A 17,631-nucleotide genomic window follows, 5' to 3' on the forward strand; every position below is an offset into this window, starting at 1 on the left:
CCCCCCCCCCCAGGCCCCTCTCTGACTAGTTCCCGAGCCTCACTTTGCCTTTGCTTTCAAATGGGCGTGTTTGCACTAACCAGGACTGGCCCGCGCTCCTAAGCACTCAGTACAGATTTCCTAACCCATGTTGTGCTCACACAGCCCTGGAGAGACGTATTATTATCCCCAATCTTTGAATGACAGCAGAAGTAAAGGCCCTTGGTCAAGGTCACATAGCCATCATAGCCCAATGAGGCTGATGACCGACTCCCCTGGGCTGTTCTCCAGATCCGCCCCCCACTCCCAGACACTGGGTTTCCTTCACCCTGTAAGCCTCCCTCCCTCATCTCCCCACAGCCTCGCACAGGGACAGGGGTCAAGGTCTGCAGGTGCTTCCCTTAGGCCCCTCAACAGTGGGCCCTCCCTCTTCCCGAGGGAGGAAGCAGGAAACGACCAAGGAAGCTCAGGGACACTGTTCTAGAACATTGTCTTCCTTTTCACCCAAACAAAACTAGCCTTCTTGTCTTTCTGTCTGCTGTAAACATATTTCGAGGGGATATTCAGGGCCAGCCCAGAAATGAAGAGGTTTGATTGTGAAGGTCGTCCCTTCCAGTAGTCCCCTCTTTACTTACTTGGTGCTGGGAAATGGATTCAAAAACCAGAAAAAAAAAAAAAGAGAGAGAGAGAGAGAGAAACTCAAGGCAGGGAGATGTGGCAGACACTTGGTGCAAGGAGGAAAAGCAACAGACGGAGCCCAAATGGGTCTTGACAGGTGGACACAGACCCACATTCCTTCTGCATCAATTTCCTGGGCACCTACTGTATGTCGAGCCCCGTGTCTGTGGGCTGCGGGGGATCCAGAGGGAGTAAGACCGACGCTGTCCCTCCCTTCACGGAGCTGTGTGTGTGATCAGGAGACTGGGACTGAACGATCCCAGCAGGGACTCACCTGGAGACACAGAATTGGGACAGAACAGGGGCCAGAGCTGAACTGAGTGCGGGCAGATCCATCCTGCTGGCCTTATTTCTCTCTCCCCCTCTTTCTGTCTCTCTCTCTGTCTCTCCTGTGGTTTTTCTGTTCTTGTCTCTCTTTCTTTTTCTCTGTCTCCATCTCTCCTTTTCAGTATCTCCTCCTGCTCTCTCTCTCTGGTTCTCTCCCTGTCTTTCTCTCAAGCTAGTTCCCTTTCTCTTTCTCTTTTCCTGTCTTTTTTTCCATCTCTCTTCCTCCCTGCCTCTCTCCCTCCATCCTTCTGCCGTCCCACAAGCATTTACCTTGGCCCCTGTTGTCCCACGTCCTGTGCTTTGCAAATTCTCGGAACCAGACAGAGGAGCCAAGTCAACTCCTTCACCTTCAAAGGCTCACAATCTAATGGCAGAAGGAAGAGAGAAACATCCAGAAGTGGGAAGAAGGTGGGGGGCCACTCCGCAGGGAGCTCTCCCTGCTCCTACCTGGGTGGCCCCTCCTTCTCCAGCTTCCTCCTGCTTCCCAGTCTCCAGAGAGTTCCTTCTACCCAGAGTCAGGATGGGGTCTTGAGGAATCCTGTCAGGATCTGGACAGGGATATAAGCGCAGGTGGCCTTGAGGGAACAGGAACCAGGAAGCCATCAGGGGCACAGTCATACTTTCCATTTCTCCCTTGGGCTCCTCTTTCTTTTTATTCTCAGGGTCGAATTCACTCTGCTCGTGGAGTTCTCTGGTCCATCTTAGATATGGCTCAATGTGGCTGCACGTGGGCCCTAAGAGGCCCTTTAGCCACCAGGCCCTCCACCAACCAGTCACCTTCTCTGTGCTTCTGGCTTCAAATTCCCAAGGGAGAGACTCTGCTTGATACTGATGAGTCTTCTGAGCTACCCATGCCCACACGTCATGAGCTGGCAGTAAAGAGGCCAGCCTTGGACCAATATCATATGATACACCATGGGCTGTGTTTTAGTGTTGTTTTTTTTTAAAGATTTTATTTATTTATTTGACACAGAGAGAGACAGCCAGCAAGAGAGGGAACACAAGCAGGGGGAGTGGGAGACGAAGAAGCAGGCTCCTAGCGGAGGAGCCTGATGTGGGGCTCGATCCCAGAACGCCGGGATCATGCCCTGAGCCGAAGGCAGACGCTTAACAACTGAGCCACCCAGGCGCCCCTTAGTTTTTTTTTTTTTAATAAAGACACCCATCCTGTTAGACTGGAGTTCACCTTAGGATTGCCCTCGTTTTAATTTGCTCCCTTCTGTAAAGATCCCATCTCCAAATAAAGTCATATTCTGCGGTATCAGGAGTTAGGATTCCAATATACCTTTTGCAGAAAGACACACTCCAACACATAGCACACAAGCTTTATGGGTTGGGTGAGCGAAAACGTACTACCTTAATACAGTCTATGTGTTGATGGCCAGCACGCACACGCTTTATCTCATACTCCTCAACTCCATTAAAAAAAAAAAGATCGGACATTCACCGGGCAAGTAGAATCGCACATACTCACCCACTCCTCAGAGGGACATTCCCCAAAGGCAGCTGGGCCCACCGAATCTACATCTGATGCTCTGGGGCTACCCTGGTCAGCCCCAGAATTCACAGCCTCTGAATGAAATTCCTTCCTCTTGTAGGTTTCCATCTCATCCACGTGTGACTGCTCCGAATTCTGTGATCTAAATGCTAGATTTGACCGTGACCAATACACCCAGTATGAAAAGTGGAAATCCACTGGTGCCTGGCCCAGAGCCCACACAGAACAGCGCTCTCCGCTTTGTGTGTGATAATATCAAAAGGTACTGGTTTTGTCCTCAGGCCAGGTAGTTTGAATCCTCAGAAAGGTGAAGGTACTTGTCCCGAATCACACAGCCGGTGAGTGTGGGAGCCTGTAACCAGAGCGCGTGCGCTCAGCCATGGATCTGTGGGTCCTTCAGTCACTGAGCGAAGCACAGTGTTGGGCTTAGGGAGTGGAGGCTTTACTTTCAGTGGCCATGAGGAAGGGGCCCGATCTGGAACTTTTGAGCAGTAAGACCGAAACTCTCCGGAGCGTCAGCTGAGTTGTGAAGTGAACTTTAGGCAGCAAATCCAGCCCCTCTGGCTCCTTTCATTCAAGACAGACAGGGCAAGAGGAGATTGTACCACCCTGGAGTTCATCTCGGGTCAGGCTCAACATCTGGTGATGACCCAAGGGGCCCAGACCCCCATCTGAGTTGGTTTAACTCAAATCCAGGCTTCTAGTGGACAAACCTGAGTTTCTTCTAGAACGCTAATGTGGAGCACCTGAGTGGCTCAGTTGGCGAAGCATCTGCCTTGGGCTCAAGTCATGATCTCAGGGTCCGGGGATCGAGTCCTGCATCGGGCTCCCTGCTCAGCGGGGAACCTGCTTCTCTCCCTCTCTTCCCCACTCGTGCTCTTGTCCCTATCTCTGTCTCTCTCTCTCTCAAATAAATAAAATCTTCAAAGAAAGAAAGATAATGCATGTGATCTTAATGGGCTGTGAGGGTGGCAGTGACTTAGAAACAGGGATATTGCTATTACTAGGTCATGTGCCAACTTCTGTCAGCTATAATTAGTCATTAAGGACCATATCTGCATAGCTTCTGGCAGCTTCCCAAGTAGAACCAGGTCGCACCCTGATTGATTTAGCCCCAGTGTTCTCTTCTGAATGGCCACTTGCTTCAGTACTTTGACCAGGAACCCAATCCCTGGACCAAGTCAACCAGAAACCTTTCACCTCAAATCTACGTTTGTGCAGGGCCTCCAGGATATGCTTTGATTAATGCCTGCCCATGAGGAAGAGTTTTAAAAAGAAGGGGTGGGAACCTGCATGTGCAGGGAAGGAGGACAGAAGTGTTTAGAAGAGCTGGGGAAGGGGCGCCTGAGTAGCTCAGTCGTTAAAGCGTCTGCCTTCGGCTCAGGGCGTGATCCTGGCATTCCGGGATCGAGTCCCACATCAGGCTCCTCCGCTGGGAGCCTGCTTCTTCCTCTCCCAATCCCCCTGCTGTGTTGCCTAAATAAATAAAATCTTAAAAAAAAAAAAAAAAGAAGAGCTGGGGAAGCAGAAGGGTCTCATTCTTTTGACTCCTTCCACATATCCCCATTCCCATTATTCTGATTCCACAGTTGATCAGTGGCCAAACCTAGACTTTTACTGTGGCAACATGGTGCAGGTGTTGTTCCAGCCCAGACTTTGGAGTAACAAAGCCCATCAGTCATTCCTGGATGCAGTCTTTAGCAGCAATAAAGTGTTAACTGTGATCATCCCAATTCGTGCTTGTTCCACTTGTCCTTACTGGCTTCTAGCCACGTAATGGGGAGCCAATTCATTCCCTGCTTTCTTTCCCTTTCAACTGTTTGGCTTATGCTCAACAATCCTATCTTCAAACCCCTGTCCTTTGGGGGGCCTTTACTTTGTTCCGGGTGGGGGGGGGGTTGTCCCAGGAAGGAGCTTAATGAACTGCTTTGCTCTACAAATCACTGGTCCAAGTTGTATGGCCTGGGATGGGGAATTCTCAATGTCCCTTACTTCCTATGATACTGCAGTAAATTCCATGTGTTCTCAGAAGGTCCATCCAGTGCAACCACCCCACTCCTGGAATTAATTCCTACTTTAACCAGAGTTGAAAAGAACAGGTCGTATAAGTATATACAAGGGATTTTCCTCTGGGTTTTCTTGGCCAGGTCCTTTTATGTCTCTGCACATCTCTGCAGGTGTCTCCCCATTGCTGGGGGCCTCTGCTTCAGCCTTCATCTGACATGTCCCAGCCACTCCAACCCCTCCTCTCTCAGCATCACCTGCTGTGGTCTCATACAATGGTATATGGTCTTTGTCCCTAGTTCCAGCACATGGCTCCTAAAGTCCTTGGCATTTCCTGAGTGATAGGGTGATAGGAGTGTCTTTTGCTCTGATGAGGTGACTCTTCACGGGCCCCTAGATAGCTTCAGGATCTGGTCACCAGAGAGACCAAGCTTGATGAAGACATTGGAACTTTCATCTCCAGCCCCCAACCTCTGGGGAGGGGAGAAGGACTGAAGATTAGGTTAATCACCAGTGACCGATGATTTAATCAATCATTCCTATGTAATGAAAAGTCCTAAATGGGTTTCAGAGAGCCTCTGAGTTGGCAAACTGACTCGTGAGCCGGGAAGGTGGTCCACCTCAACTCCATGGGGACAGAAGCTCCTCCTGGATCTTACCCTGTGTACTTCTGGTTATTCATTTGTGTCCCTTATAATAAACTGGTAAATGTAAGTAAAGTGCCTTCCTGAGTTCTGTGAACCATTCTAGCAAATTACCAAATCTAAGGAGAGGGTCAGTTTATAACCTATCAGTCAGAAGAAGTATGGATGGCTCAGGACTTGCAGTTGATGTATGAAGTGGAACTGAAGTCTTGAACTTGTTGGATCTGATATTAAGTCAGGTAGACAATGTCAAAATTGAATTGTTGAATTCAACCAGGTGTCCAACACCCAGGGGAGAAGAAAACAAACTCTTACCTGCCAACTGCCTTCTGACCTTTTAGTAAAAATATTCAAGAGAGAATTGGCCAACTCATCTTTTAGAGCCAGCCTACGACCTGTCATGACTAGTTAATGGCAAAGCCACTGTGAAGCCTGGTGTTTATCTCGCATTCAGTGGCTGTGGCCAGGAGGGTAGGCAGGTCAAGTGGTTGAATTACTGATGGGTTGGGCAATGTCCCTTCAAAGGGACTATAGACAGGCAGGGCATGCAAAGATGGACATCTCTAGGAGCTGGATCCCCAGTAAATAGTAGGTTTATACACTTGTACTCCCTATCTATAGACACCCACGTATATATACTCAGGCTATAAATACCCATATTCAAACATATAACGTATATATATGTACTGTGTGTGTACGTGTCTGTATATATATATCCACACTGTATAAAGAGTACATACCCATATATGTACATGATACGTATACATTCATATAATACAGCTTACACATGTCCATTACATGTACACAAATTCACACACACCCATATACGTATACAACGTATAGATACCCACATGCACACGCGCACACACTCATACAATGCAGATGCCATCTGTGAATACACACAGTGAAGTCATATCTACACACACAAACAGGAACATACGAACCCAACGTACACACACTCCCATCACACACTCTGGAGACATACCTCCATACGCGGACCTGAGTATTTGCACTCCTTGAGACACACAGCAAAGCCACCTGCACATGCATCCCCCCACCCGCCCCAGGGCCTCCATCCCCCCCGCCGCGAGCTAACATTCCCTGCTCTCCGTTCCCTGACAGCCATGCTCAGCAGTCAGGCTTTCTCCTTCCCCATGGCCCACATCATCCTCTTTGTCTTCACGGCTTCCACCATATTTCACATTCAGCAGCGGCTAGCGAAGATTCCACTCACGTGGGACTTTGAGACGCTGGTCTTGACGAGGACGGAACGCCCCACGAGCCAGCCGCCCAGGGGTATGTGGACCATCAACGCCATCGGCCGCCTGGGGAACCAGATGGGGGAGTACGCCACCCTCTACGCCCTGGCCAAGATGAACGGGCGGCCGGCCTTCATCCCGGCCGAGATGCACGGCACGCTGGCGCCCATCTTCCGAATCAGCCTCCCGGTCCTGCACGGCACCACGGCCAGCAGGATCCCGTGGCGGAACTACCACCTGAACGACTGGATGGAGGAGCGCTACCGCCACATCCCGGGCGAGTACGTGCGCCTCACCGGCTACCCCTGCTCCTGGACCTTCTACCACCACCTGCGAGACGAGATCCTGCGGGAGTTCACCTTGCACGACCACGTGCGGGAGGACGCCCAGAGGTTCCTGCGGGGCCTGCAGGTGAATGGCAGACAGCCGGGCACCTTCGTGGGGGTTCACGTGCGCCGGGGGGACTACGTGCGCGTCATGCCGCAGGTGTGGAAGGGCGTGGTCGCCAACCGGCAGTACCTAGAGCAGGCCCTGGACTGGTTCCGGGCTCGCTATGACTCCCCCATCTTTGTGGTCTCCAGCAACGGCATGGCCTGGTGTCGGGAGAACATCAACGCCTCCCGTGGGGACGTGGTGTTTGCCGGCAACGGCATCGAGAACTCCCCCGCCAAGGACTTCGCGCTGCTCACGCAGTGTAACCACACCGTCATGACCATTGGGACGTTCGGGATCTGGGCCGCCTACCTCGCGGGGGGAGAGACCATCTACCTGGCCAATTACACCCTGCCCGACTCCCCCTTCCTCAAACTCTTTAAGCCAGAGGCAGCCTTCCTGCCCGAGTGGATTGGGATCGACGCGGACCTCTCTCCCCTACTCAAGCACTGATGTCAGGCGGCCCTTGGCACCCCCTCCTTCGCTGGCTCCAAGACCAGTTCCCAAGGCGTGAGGAGCATACTGTTACCTGGTAGCAGGACACTTCCCTCTTGCGTCGGAAGTCGCAATGGACTTGTTTAAATAAGGCATTTCTGTGTCTCACACAACACGACCGGAGGTTGGTGCATCTCTGGGGTTAGTTAAGTCAGCAGCCCGGCAATGTCTTCGGTGACCCTGGTTCCATCCATCTCGTTCAGCTGCCATCAACTCCTCTCAGACTGGCTCCCTCATGGTCCCAGAAAGGGCTGCCACTTAGCCAGGTGTCACATGCAGACAACCTCTTCATGAGGCAGCAAAAAGAGCTTCGTTCTTGAGTCCCTTTTGAAGAGTGAGAGGAAGATTCCAAAGCCCTCCAGCAACTGCCCGCTCCCCGCCCCCCGCATATCCCATTGACTGTAAGTGTGTCAAATGCCCACATGACTCATTATAGGGCAAGGTGAATAAGACCCTGGGATTGGCTTAGCTTCAGATCAATAAATCTTTGCTCCCTTCAGCTGGGGAGCTGATCAGCCTCCTCTGAAAGACGTGGAGGCTTGCAGAAAGAAAACGGGTGCTCTAAATAGGAAGAAGGCGCAACACAAAACAGAGAAGCCCTGAATTGTGCGGGTTGTTCACGACACAAAGGCATTTGGCCAAGGAGGCAAGGGGGGCTCTAGTAGAGTCAACAGCCTACTCACCAAGTCATGTGTCCCTGGGACTGTGTCCACCCAGAGGGCTCACTATTTTCTAGTTAGTCTGCCCAGACCGGGGACCTTTTCCCCAGTTTTCACAAGAGTGCTGCCCTATTGGCCAGTAGCTGGTGCGCATCTAAGACCTCCCACCCACTCCTGCAATCCTGGCTTCAGTGAACTTGGAGTCCATTTGTTCTTTGTAAATGTCTGTGGTGGTACACCTAACAGACAGGATCCCCGCTAGCAAAGGTTGGGTTAACAAAACACAACTTGGGCTTGAAATGACAGCAGTTCATTATTTCTCGCAATCCTTTGGGTCAGCTGGGTGGCTCTCTGCTCCATGCAGTGTTGGCTGAAGCCTCATGCAGCTGTGTTTTCGTAGAGTTCAACGGAGCATCCCCTCAGTCATCAGCATCATGGAAGCAGCCCCCATACTGTGAGGAAGCCCAACCCCACTCAGGGGCCAGCAGTCTTAGCTGAGGTCAACCTCCAGGTCGTTCAGCATAGGCATCAGATACGATTCCACATGTCGTTCAAGTCAGCCTAGGATCCAGCTGAGGTTCCTGAGAACATGTTGCAGAGAGCAGCCCTATCTTGACTCCTGATTCACAGAGTCTGTGAGCATAACAATATGACTGTTCGATGCTGTGAAGTTTTGGGGTTGTCTGTGATACAGCCAGAGATAAACAAACTGAGTCAATCATTCTCTATATTTGCAGACACTTTCAGGACTTTGGCACGACCTAGGCAAAACATGAATCTCCCCACCTGACTGGAGATCCCACGTGCAAAGGTCCTGTGGCAGGGGGAGTCTAGTTATACATGAGAGCAGAACGAGGCCAACGAAGCTGGAACGCATGGAGACAGGTGGGAGAGAAGTTAACAGGGTCGACCGTGAAAGGCTTTGTGGACCATGGCAAGGACTTTGGGTTCTATTCTAAGGCCAAGGGGAAGCCATCAGAGAGTCTTAATTAGGGGACTAACACAATCTGATTCGCTGTGTGGACTTCACTGGCTGCTATGTGGAGGAAGGGCTGCAGGGGTAAAAGAGGGGCAGAGACCAGGGAGAAGGCTACTGGAACAGTCCTAGCAAAAAGTGGTGGTGGGCCAAGGAGGTCTCATTTTAAGGGCTCAACAGAGACTCCTAGGGTGTCTGCCAGTTTCACAATCCTGAAAGAGACATCTTTGCCTCAATCAGAGTGATGTTTGACTCAAGCATTCACCATGGGCCACTTACCTGAGGCCACGCGGAGAGGTCACATAATACAAACAAGGCCACCATGTTTGTAAGGGAATTGGTCTGAAAAGAGGGTAATAAAAGAATAAAAGGATCGGGGGATGCCTGGGTGGCTTAATCGGTTAAGAGTCCCCCTTCAGATCAGGTTACGATCTCAAGGTCCTGGGATCGAGCCCCATGTCGGGCTCTCTGCTCGGTGGGGAGTCTGCTTCTTCCTCGCCCTCTGTGCTCTCTCTCGCTCTCTCTCTCTCAAATAAATAAATAAATAAAGTCATTTAAAAAAATAAACAAAATAAAAATAAATAAAAATTTAAAAAAGAACATAAGGACTGGGAAGATGCTCTGAAATTGAGTATATGGGGGAAAAAAGTTTGCCACTCACGTTTCAGTGGCTGAAGCAAGTCAAGTGGTCACACCCAATGTCAAGAACAACCCATTCACATCCCCTGGAATATTTGTGCTCTAATGACCACATCTTGTAGGCCTCCACAGTCTCTCCAGATGGTTCTCTGGGAGGCCCTTTCTTTTGGCTTAGTGCCCATGGAATGGGTGCCACAGTACTTAGTATGCTAATAGGTCTCTGTCTCAATAACTGTATTTAACTCATTCAAATTTCCAGTCTGACTTTAGTTTTTTTTTTTTTCATTTTTTTATTTTATTTATTTTTTAAGTAGGCTCCATGCCCAACATGGAGCTTGAACTCTCACAACCCTGAGAGCAAGGGTCACATGCTCTACCCACTGAGCCAGCCAGGCGCCCCCGGTCTGATTTTATACAACCCGAATGGGTGATGGTTGCTGGACCAGGTTTTGCCATTTAAAAATAAACAAACAAATCCTCAATTATTTTGTGTATAAATTTGGCATTCTCTCTTTTAATGTACATTTTAAACGTATCGGGGGGCACATTTTACATGGCGCTAAATTAAAGCAACATCATGGTTGGTGGTCATTTCCAAAGATGGCCATGACAACATGTCCCCTCGATTCCAACCACCCAAATCTTCCCCTGCCCATCCCCTTCTCAGTAAATGGCACTATCCATTCACTTCGACCAAAAACTTAACTTACTCTAGATTCTTCCTTTCGTACTCCATCCACCGGCAAGTTCTGTCGGCTTTACCTTCAAAATACACCCTGAATCGGACCTTCTTCCCTTCTTCTACCATCACCACTATATTCAAGTCACCACCATCTTTGCCTGGACACCTACAAAAGTCTGTCAAACTAAGGGGCGCCTAGCTGGCTCAGTTGCTAGAACGTGCAACTCTTGATCTTGGGGTCATGGGTTCAAGCCTACTTAAAATATGTGTGTGTGTGTGTGTGTGTGTGTGTGTGTAATTCTGTATCACAACGCCAAGAAACCTATGATGTAAAGCCTATATTGAAGATACGCCTTGAAGAATGAATTCAACTGATTTTCACTACCAGCAAGCAATGATGGTGGACCAGTGAGGTCATGGCGGAAGTGAGGCAAAGAGATTACCAGATTTCAAGATTCACCGTAAAGCTAACGTTACCGTGACAAAGTTGTACTGGCATAAAAGACAGACAAATGAAATCCAACAAAGAGTCCAGAAATAGACCACATACATGTGGTCACTTGATCTGTGACAAAGACATCAACACAGTTCAGGGGAAGGACAAAAGAGCTTTCCAACAAACAGAAGCCATCCAATATCCACACAGAGAAGGTGAACTTGACCCCTTCCTCTCACGATTCACAAACATTAATCCATGATGGATCACAGACTAAAATGTGAAAGCTAAAAGCATAAAGCTTCTAGAATAAAACATGGGAGAAAAGCTTCATGACCTTGAGGTGGGCAAAGGTTTTTTTCTTTTCTTTCTTTCTTTCTTTCTTTCTTTCTTTCTTTCTTTCTTTCTTTCTTTCTTTCCCCTTCAGGGGGATTTCCTTTTTTTTTAAAGTAACCTCTAGGGGCGCCTGGGTGGCTCAGTGCATTAAGTGTCTGCCTTCGGCCCAGGTCCCAGGTCCCAGGTCCTGATCCCAGGGTCCTGGGATCAAGCCCCACATTGGGCTCCCTGCTCAGCGGGGAGTCTGCTTCTCCCTCTCCGTCTGCCTGCCACTCCCCCAGCTTGGTCTCTCTCTGTCAAATAAATATTTTTTAAAAATTAAGTAACCTCTACACCCAACATGGGGCTCGAACTCACAACGACCAAATCAAGAGTCGCAAGCTCTACCAGCTGAGCCAGCCAGGCGCCCGGTTTTCTTAACCAATACACACCCCACAAAAAAACAGTAACCACAGAACAACTAATAAAATGGATATCTTCCTAGACAGCCCACACTGATTCCCGGCTCTTAACTGCAGGCTCACAAGATATCTGATTCATAATCTAGTATAGAGTTTTATTTGGGGTCCTGCGAACACAGCGGTACCATCTGCCTCCTAGTCTATATCTTGCACCCTCTATGACATCATACCATCCCCATTCTCCAGATTTTCTTGATCAATTGCAGAGTAAAGCTAATCTGGTCCATACACTTTAGATATTTACGATCTTAAACATACACTGTTATATATCATAAGCCAGCAGGGGCCTGAGCTGGGAGAGGGCAGTAATATTTCATAAAGAACTTCAGGCTGGTTTGTCTGCTTAGAGTGGCACCTGTTATGAACTAAATTGGGATTATATCCCTGAACAGGGATTATGTCGAAGTCCTGACCTCCAGGACTGTGAATGCAACTTATTTGGAAATAGGGTATTTGAAAATGTAGTCAAGATAAGATCATTAGGGTGGGTCCTAATCCAATATGACTGTGTCCTTTTTCTTTTTTTAAGATTTTATTTATTTATTTGAGAGAGAGAGAGAGCAGAGGGAGGGAGAGCACGAGCAGGGGAGCAGCAGAGGGAGAGGGAGAAGCAGGCTCCCCACTGAGCAGGGAGCCCGACACGGGGCTTGATCCCAGGACCCTGGGATCATGACCTGAGCTGAAGCCTGACACTTAACTGACTGAGCCACCCAGGCGCCTCTAGCATCATGTTTCTGAGATTCTCCACATTCTTGCAAGTCTCAATCATTCACTGCCTTTTCACTGCTGAGAAGTATTCCACCATGCGGCTGTCCCACGGGCTGTCGATCTGTTTTTCCATTTGATGGATTCGCGGGTTATTTCCAGTTTGGGGCTATACTCTTATCAACCTTGGCCTATAAATCTTTGTGTAGACGCATGTCATCATCTCTCTTGGGAAAATACATAGATAGCAGTGAGGTCTCCTATGAGGGCAGAGAGGAAAACGAGGCTTGCCTAAGGTCCCCCACCAGGCAGGGGCTGGGCTCAAAGTCTGAACGCAGGTTTGGCTCCAAAGCATGGTTTCTGGAGCCCAAGGAGAGGAGAGAGGCCTGTCGCCCAGGGAGTGAAGGCTCGAGACTCCCATTTCCCTCTTTTCCCCCCAGTTCAGCCACCTATTCTATCCCTGCCCTGGCTTTGGGGTCTGGAAGTCATCATCCACCACGGGGGACAAACAAGACTTGAGGGACAGAACACGTAACAGCCCGGCAGGATGTTAGGAAAAATGGTGGACAACACCAAGGGCAGCTCAGGCCTCGTGCATGGATGGCGTGGGGGCAGCCACGTGGCAGAGGAGTGGAAGTCAATCCATCCCGCGGGTCAGTGACAACCACAGATGCTTAACGAGCGTGTCCGATGCCAGACATGGTTCTAAGTGCTCTGCACACCTTAACTCATTTATTCCTCAGCCAACCCCGCAGAGAAAGTACCATTGTTCTTGTCCCCACCATCAAGATGAGAAAACTAAGGCCCAGGGAGGTTAAATGGGTCGCCCTATAGGTCATGGAGAGTGATGGAGCGATGAGTCCACCCAGGTCGATCTGGCCCCGGAGACGAGACTCTCAGTCGCGGAGGCACCTGCCCCTGCATCACCCACTCCCAGGGGTGTTTCCCAGGGAAATTCCTTCACACTCTGTAACACGGCTGTGCTCGATGATGATGATGATGACGGATGGGGATGGTCTCGGGGTGCCTGGAGTTGGATGTGGGGGCGGGGCATCACCCCAGGGGGGGGCAGGGAGGGAAAATAAGGTGGAGGTGAAATGCAGAATGGGAATCAGCTATTGGGAGGAACAGAAGGGGTATGTGGTAGCTCAGACGGAGAAGGGAGAGAGAAAGAGACAGAGAGGGAGGGAGAAATGGGGAGGGGAGGAGGAAGGAGAAAGAGAAATAAGAGTATATTCTCCAGTCTACTCAGTGTGTCCTTCTGGAGATTATGTCCATAAGACAAATTGATAGGGGTGCCTGGGTGGCTCAGTCGGTGAAGCGTCTGCCTTCGGCTGGGATCGTGAACCCGGGGTCCTGGGATCGAGCCCCGCGTCAGACTCCCTACTCGGCAGGGACCTTCTTCTCTCTCTCCCTCTGTGCTCTCTCTCGTGAGTAAATAAATAAAATCTTCAACAAAAAAAAAAGATAAATTGATAATTGTGGTCATTTGTCAAATATATTCCTGGTCTTTTCCATGTGTCTACTGAGCTCGTGGAACGGCAACGTGGTGCAGGGGCGCCCCATCTTCCCGTGTTACCCCTTGGTCCCGCCGTTGGGAGCAGCCCAGCCCTCTCCCTGGGGGACAGGAGGGAGCAACTGGAATGTCTGGAGAAGGTTGGGTGACAGGTGGTGGGGAGTGTAGGGCCCAAGTCCTTCTCTCCGGCTCTGGGTTCAAACATGCACACCCTACCCAAGCCTGTGCCTGTCTTTCAAATCTCCACCTACTAGAGAATTCCTCAGCCGCCATCCCTCGCCCTGACTCCCTCTGGGGTTGCCCTCCCCTGGACACGGGAGACTTGGGGACAGAGAGTCACAAGCTCAGAGTCGGGCTGAGGTGGAGACAGACAGAAGCCCCACCGCACCCCTTCCTGATCTTTCCAGGGCCAATGGTGCCCCTTTACCACCAATTTTCAGCCTGACAGGAAAGTGCCCACAGGCCCTAGCCACCACCCACCTCCAGCCCCAAATTCTGCAGCCGCCACCCCACCCACCTCTCGTTCCAGCAGCCCTGACCTCACAAGGCTCCCCAGACCGTTGCCCTGACCCCCCTACCCATTCCCCAAGGCTTCTGGTATTTTCTAGGAGTCATGGCCCCTCTGCCCTGAAAATCCTTATCACCCCGCCCTGGAATTCCCTCTGTGCAAATGTCTGAGCTTCACCAGAGCAGAGACGGAGGCTCTGTTTTTTCAACTCTGAGGGCACAAGCTATGGACTCATGAACCTAATTTAAAGTGCCTCTCTGACCCCTCCCGCCCGACTGGTCAGATGACCCCAAGGGCTGCCTTTGCCTCCTGGTAAAGAGCTCTCGCTCCCTTGCCCGTTCTCTCGGAGGAACTAGAATCGTGGATCCACAGCTCCTAAGGGTGATTAATATTTGTCAGCGTGTCTCCCACGCCAGGTCCAGCTCGTGGGAAGTCTCAGTGAACATCTCATCCTCACTGGGCTGTAGGGACCCGTGAGCAAACAGACAGACGAGGGGAAGTCACTGGTTCCGGGTACTGTCGCACGTCACTGATCTGCTGTCCTCTTCCACCTGCACTGGACAGGGCGGGTGGCCTGCCCAGTTTCCCCCAGATAGATCTGGATCCCTCTTCCCGGCTCTGTGCACCCAGCCCCCCATCTTCTGTGCGCTCTCTGCATTCATTATGGCTTTTTATTTCCCGCAACCATTTCCTTTATGAGCTCGTATACTGGTATACTCTACTCCGGGGCAGGATTCCTCTGCCTTGTCACCCCAGGACCACGCTCCAGACAAGTAGGGATGGCCCCCTCCACCCCAGAGCCAGCTGAAATTATTCATATTAGACAATCTGAAGCCAGCTCACCCTGTCTCCCCTGTTCCTTCACTGGGAAACCGCGACAGAGACTCTTGCTCAGGGCTCCCCTCTCCCCCTCTGCCTCCTGACTACCCTTGGCCCTTCCCTATGTGCACAGCTTGGCACACCCCCGTCTTTGGGGATCTGTGAGAATGACAAACTATCTTTTTTTTTTTTTCCTTTTAATTAGGCTCCACTTCCAGTGTGGAGCCCAATGAGGGGCTTCAACTCACGACCCTGAGATCAAGAGTGAGACACGGAACTGAACCGACTGAGCCACCCAGGCGCCCGAAGGATCTTTTCAATTGCGGTCATTCTGATCTGTCAGCTCCCCCACACCTGAATATTAATAAAAGCTACATTTTACAAGACTTTGTTGCTAATGGCTTCCCCTGCGACCTTCTTCTTCCGAGGACCGCCCTGGGGTTCAAGGTGACTGGCAGTTTATGTCCCGCCTGGTGGTTTATGTCCCGCCTGGTGGTTTATGTCCCGCCGTCTCCTCATGACTCATGGCCCAAGACTGACAAGAGGGGTGGAGTCTCCAAATATGGCCCCCAATGACCACGCCCCCAAGATGCATGTATCTGTGTAGCCCCTCCCATATTCAGCCAGCTTGACTTGCATCAACCCGTGGAGTGCAGTGAAGGTGACAATGGGCCAGTTCCAAGCTCTCTCTTTATGTGACTGACAGCTTCTCCTTCCCCCTGGAGTAATGCTCACTTTGGGGGACCCTGAGCTATCATGTAGGGAGTCCAGAGACCCTGCCGGAGAGACCACAGGCTGGCTGGTTCCAGCCTACTAGCCATTCCTGCCAAGGCGCCAGACATGTCTGAGCCATTTTAGATGGTCTAGCCCACTTGGACCCTAAGATGACTGCAGCCCTAGTCACTGGGCCGAAGAATTGCCTTGCTGAGCCCATCAAGCCAGGACATTGCGTGATCATAAACAGTTATTATTTTAAGACTCTAAGTTTGGGGGTGGCTTGTTAATCAGCAATAAAAAACCCAAACAGGGGTCTCCCTAGCTCCCTTTGCCTCAGGGTAAGAAAGACCCTGCAACTTAATTTATCCTCCAGAGCTCCCCATGGGATCACACAGGGGTTGGGACTTCACCTGAAGTCATACTCTTGCTAGTCTTCTTCCCCTTCGCTGTCCGGTTTCCTCCGCTCCTTTTTGGTTTCTCCTCGAAGCATTTCTTTAAAAAATCATGGGCTCGCGAATCTTGTCTCGGGCTCTGCTTCCAAGAGAACCTGACCTCAGACACGACACTTCTGATATTCTCACTTCCAACCAGAAGCCAAGGGTCTGGCTCCCTGTTCTCCCTCCTGACTCTTCCCTGCCCCCTCTCCTGCACCCAAAAAATTCAGACCACCTTCCAGATTCCCATCTAGTTGGTGGCATGGGAGGGGAGAAGGTGGGAACAAAGACATCCATGAGGTCTCTGAAGGAAGAAGCAAGCAGCTTGTTTGCCCCGGCCAGCAGCAAATGACACCTCCCTGCCCCAACCACACAACCATGGAGGGGATCATATGCAGGTCAGGCAGGAGAGACTCGGGCGGTTGGCAGGTCAGCAGTTCAGGGGCCAGGTGGGGATGACAGTCATCTCTGATTCTGCGTCTGTGGTGGGAGGGGCTCTGCCGGTTGTCCCACCCCCTCCTTTGGGAGTCTGTCTCTGTGACCTTCCCATCCCCACCAGTTCTCCGTCCCTGGAAACCCTAGCATCCATCACCACGGATCCCCCAGAAGGTCCCACAGCCGGGTGCCACTGGAGTCGGATAAGTCAGCAGAGAAGATGCTTGGGGCTGGGGGGCCACAGCCTAGCAGGGGACCCCCACTCAGAGCCTCCAGCCAGTCCAAGGAGTCTGTGGGGCCCCTGGGAGAGGGGGACGGGGAGTTTGTGGGGGACGGGAGCGAGGAAGAGAAGACAGATGAGAGGCCTTCAGAGTCCGGGGAGGGGGACAGCACGTCGAAGGAGCCGGGGAAGTCCAGGGGGATGGGGGGCAGCGGGTCTGCAGGAGAAAGGCAGAGATCCGGACCCCACTCCGTTATTCCTCGTTTTCAGAAATGCAAGTCCCCAGCCCACTTCTCCCTAGAACCCGGGACTCCAGACCCCAACCCCTTCTTCCCTTGGACTAGGACTCAAGAAACTCAGTCTCCTCCCCCAAATCTAGGAGTTCGACTCTTACCCTCGGGCTCCACCTGATCCTCCAGGATGTCATCAATGCCCCGGTTCGGAAGCAACTGCGGACGGGCAGAAGAGGCGTGAACCTGGGATCCCAGCCCCATCCTGTCCGAGACCCCTAGCCCGCTCCCTCTCACCTGCGCCCTACGAATGGCTTCCTGCAGCTCCTCCTCCAGAGTCAGGGCCGCTGTGGGTGGGGCTGAAGAAGGAGCGGGTGCTGAAGCCGCAGCGGCAGCCGCAGCCGGAGCCGCAGCCTGAGCGGGAGCGGGAGCCGGAGCGGGAGCAAGGGCCGGAGCAGTGGCAGGGGGTTCCGAGGCACGTGCGGGAGGCGGAGGGTGAGAGTTTGGGTTTGGCTTGAGCTGGAACCGCAACCAGGAGTTCC

The 17,631-nt window shown here is 51.4% G+C and overlaps 2 protein-coding genes across 5 annotated transcripts in view; one reads left to right on the forward strand and one right to left on the reverse strand.

Moving 5' to 3' along the window:
• The first annotated feature begins 6,254 nt into the window (after window positions 1–6,254).
• Window positions 6,255–7,682, forward strand: LOC103657242 (galactoside alpha-(1,2)-fucosyltransferase 2). The gene has a single exon (XM_008684667.2). It carries the CDS (start codon window positions 6,255–6,257, stop codon window positions 7,272–7,274), a length of 1,020 nt encoding a protein of 339 aa, XP_008682889.2. The 3' UTR covers window positions 7,275–7,682.
• Window positions 7,683–16,509: 8,827 nt separating this feature from the next.
• The window catches only part of MAMSTR (MEF2 activating motif and SAP domain containing transcriptional regulator), a 5,328-nt gene continuing 4,206 nt past the window's right edge, over window positions 16,510–17,631 (reverse strand). For all 4 annotated transcript variants that reach the window (XM_040634265.1, XM_040634266.1, XM_040634263.1 and 1 more), the window contains 3 exons: window positions 17,387–17,608; window positions 17,254–17,308; window positions 16,510–17,076 (listed from right to left, as the gene is read on the reverse strand). In XM_040634265.1, the coding sequence (XP_040490199.1) occupies window positions 16,793–17,076; window positions 17,254–17,308; window positions 17,387–17,608 (561 nt within the window). In that variant the 3' untranslated portion in view covers window positions 16,510–16,792. The remainder of the gene's footprint in view (window positions 17,077–17,253; window positions 17,309–17,386; window positions 17,609–17,631) is intronic.

Source organism: Ursus maritimus, unplaced genomic scaffold (assembly GCF_017311325.1).
Source record: "Ursus maritimus isolate PB19 unplaced genomic scaffold, ASM1731132v1 scaffold_19, whole genome shotgun sequence".
NCBI lineage: Eukaryota > Metazoa > Chordata > Mammalia > Carnivora > Ursidae > Ursus > Ursus maritimus.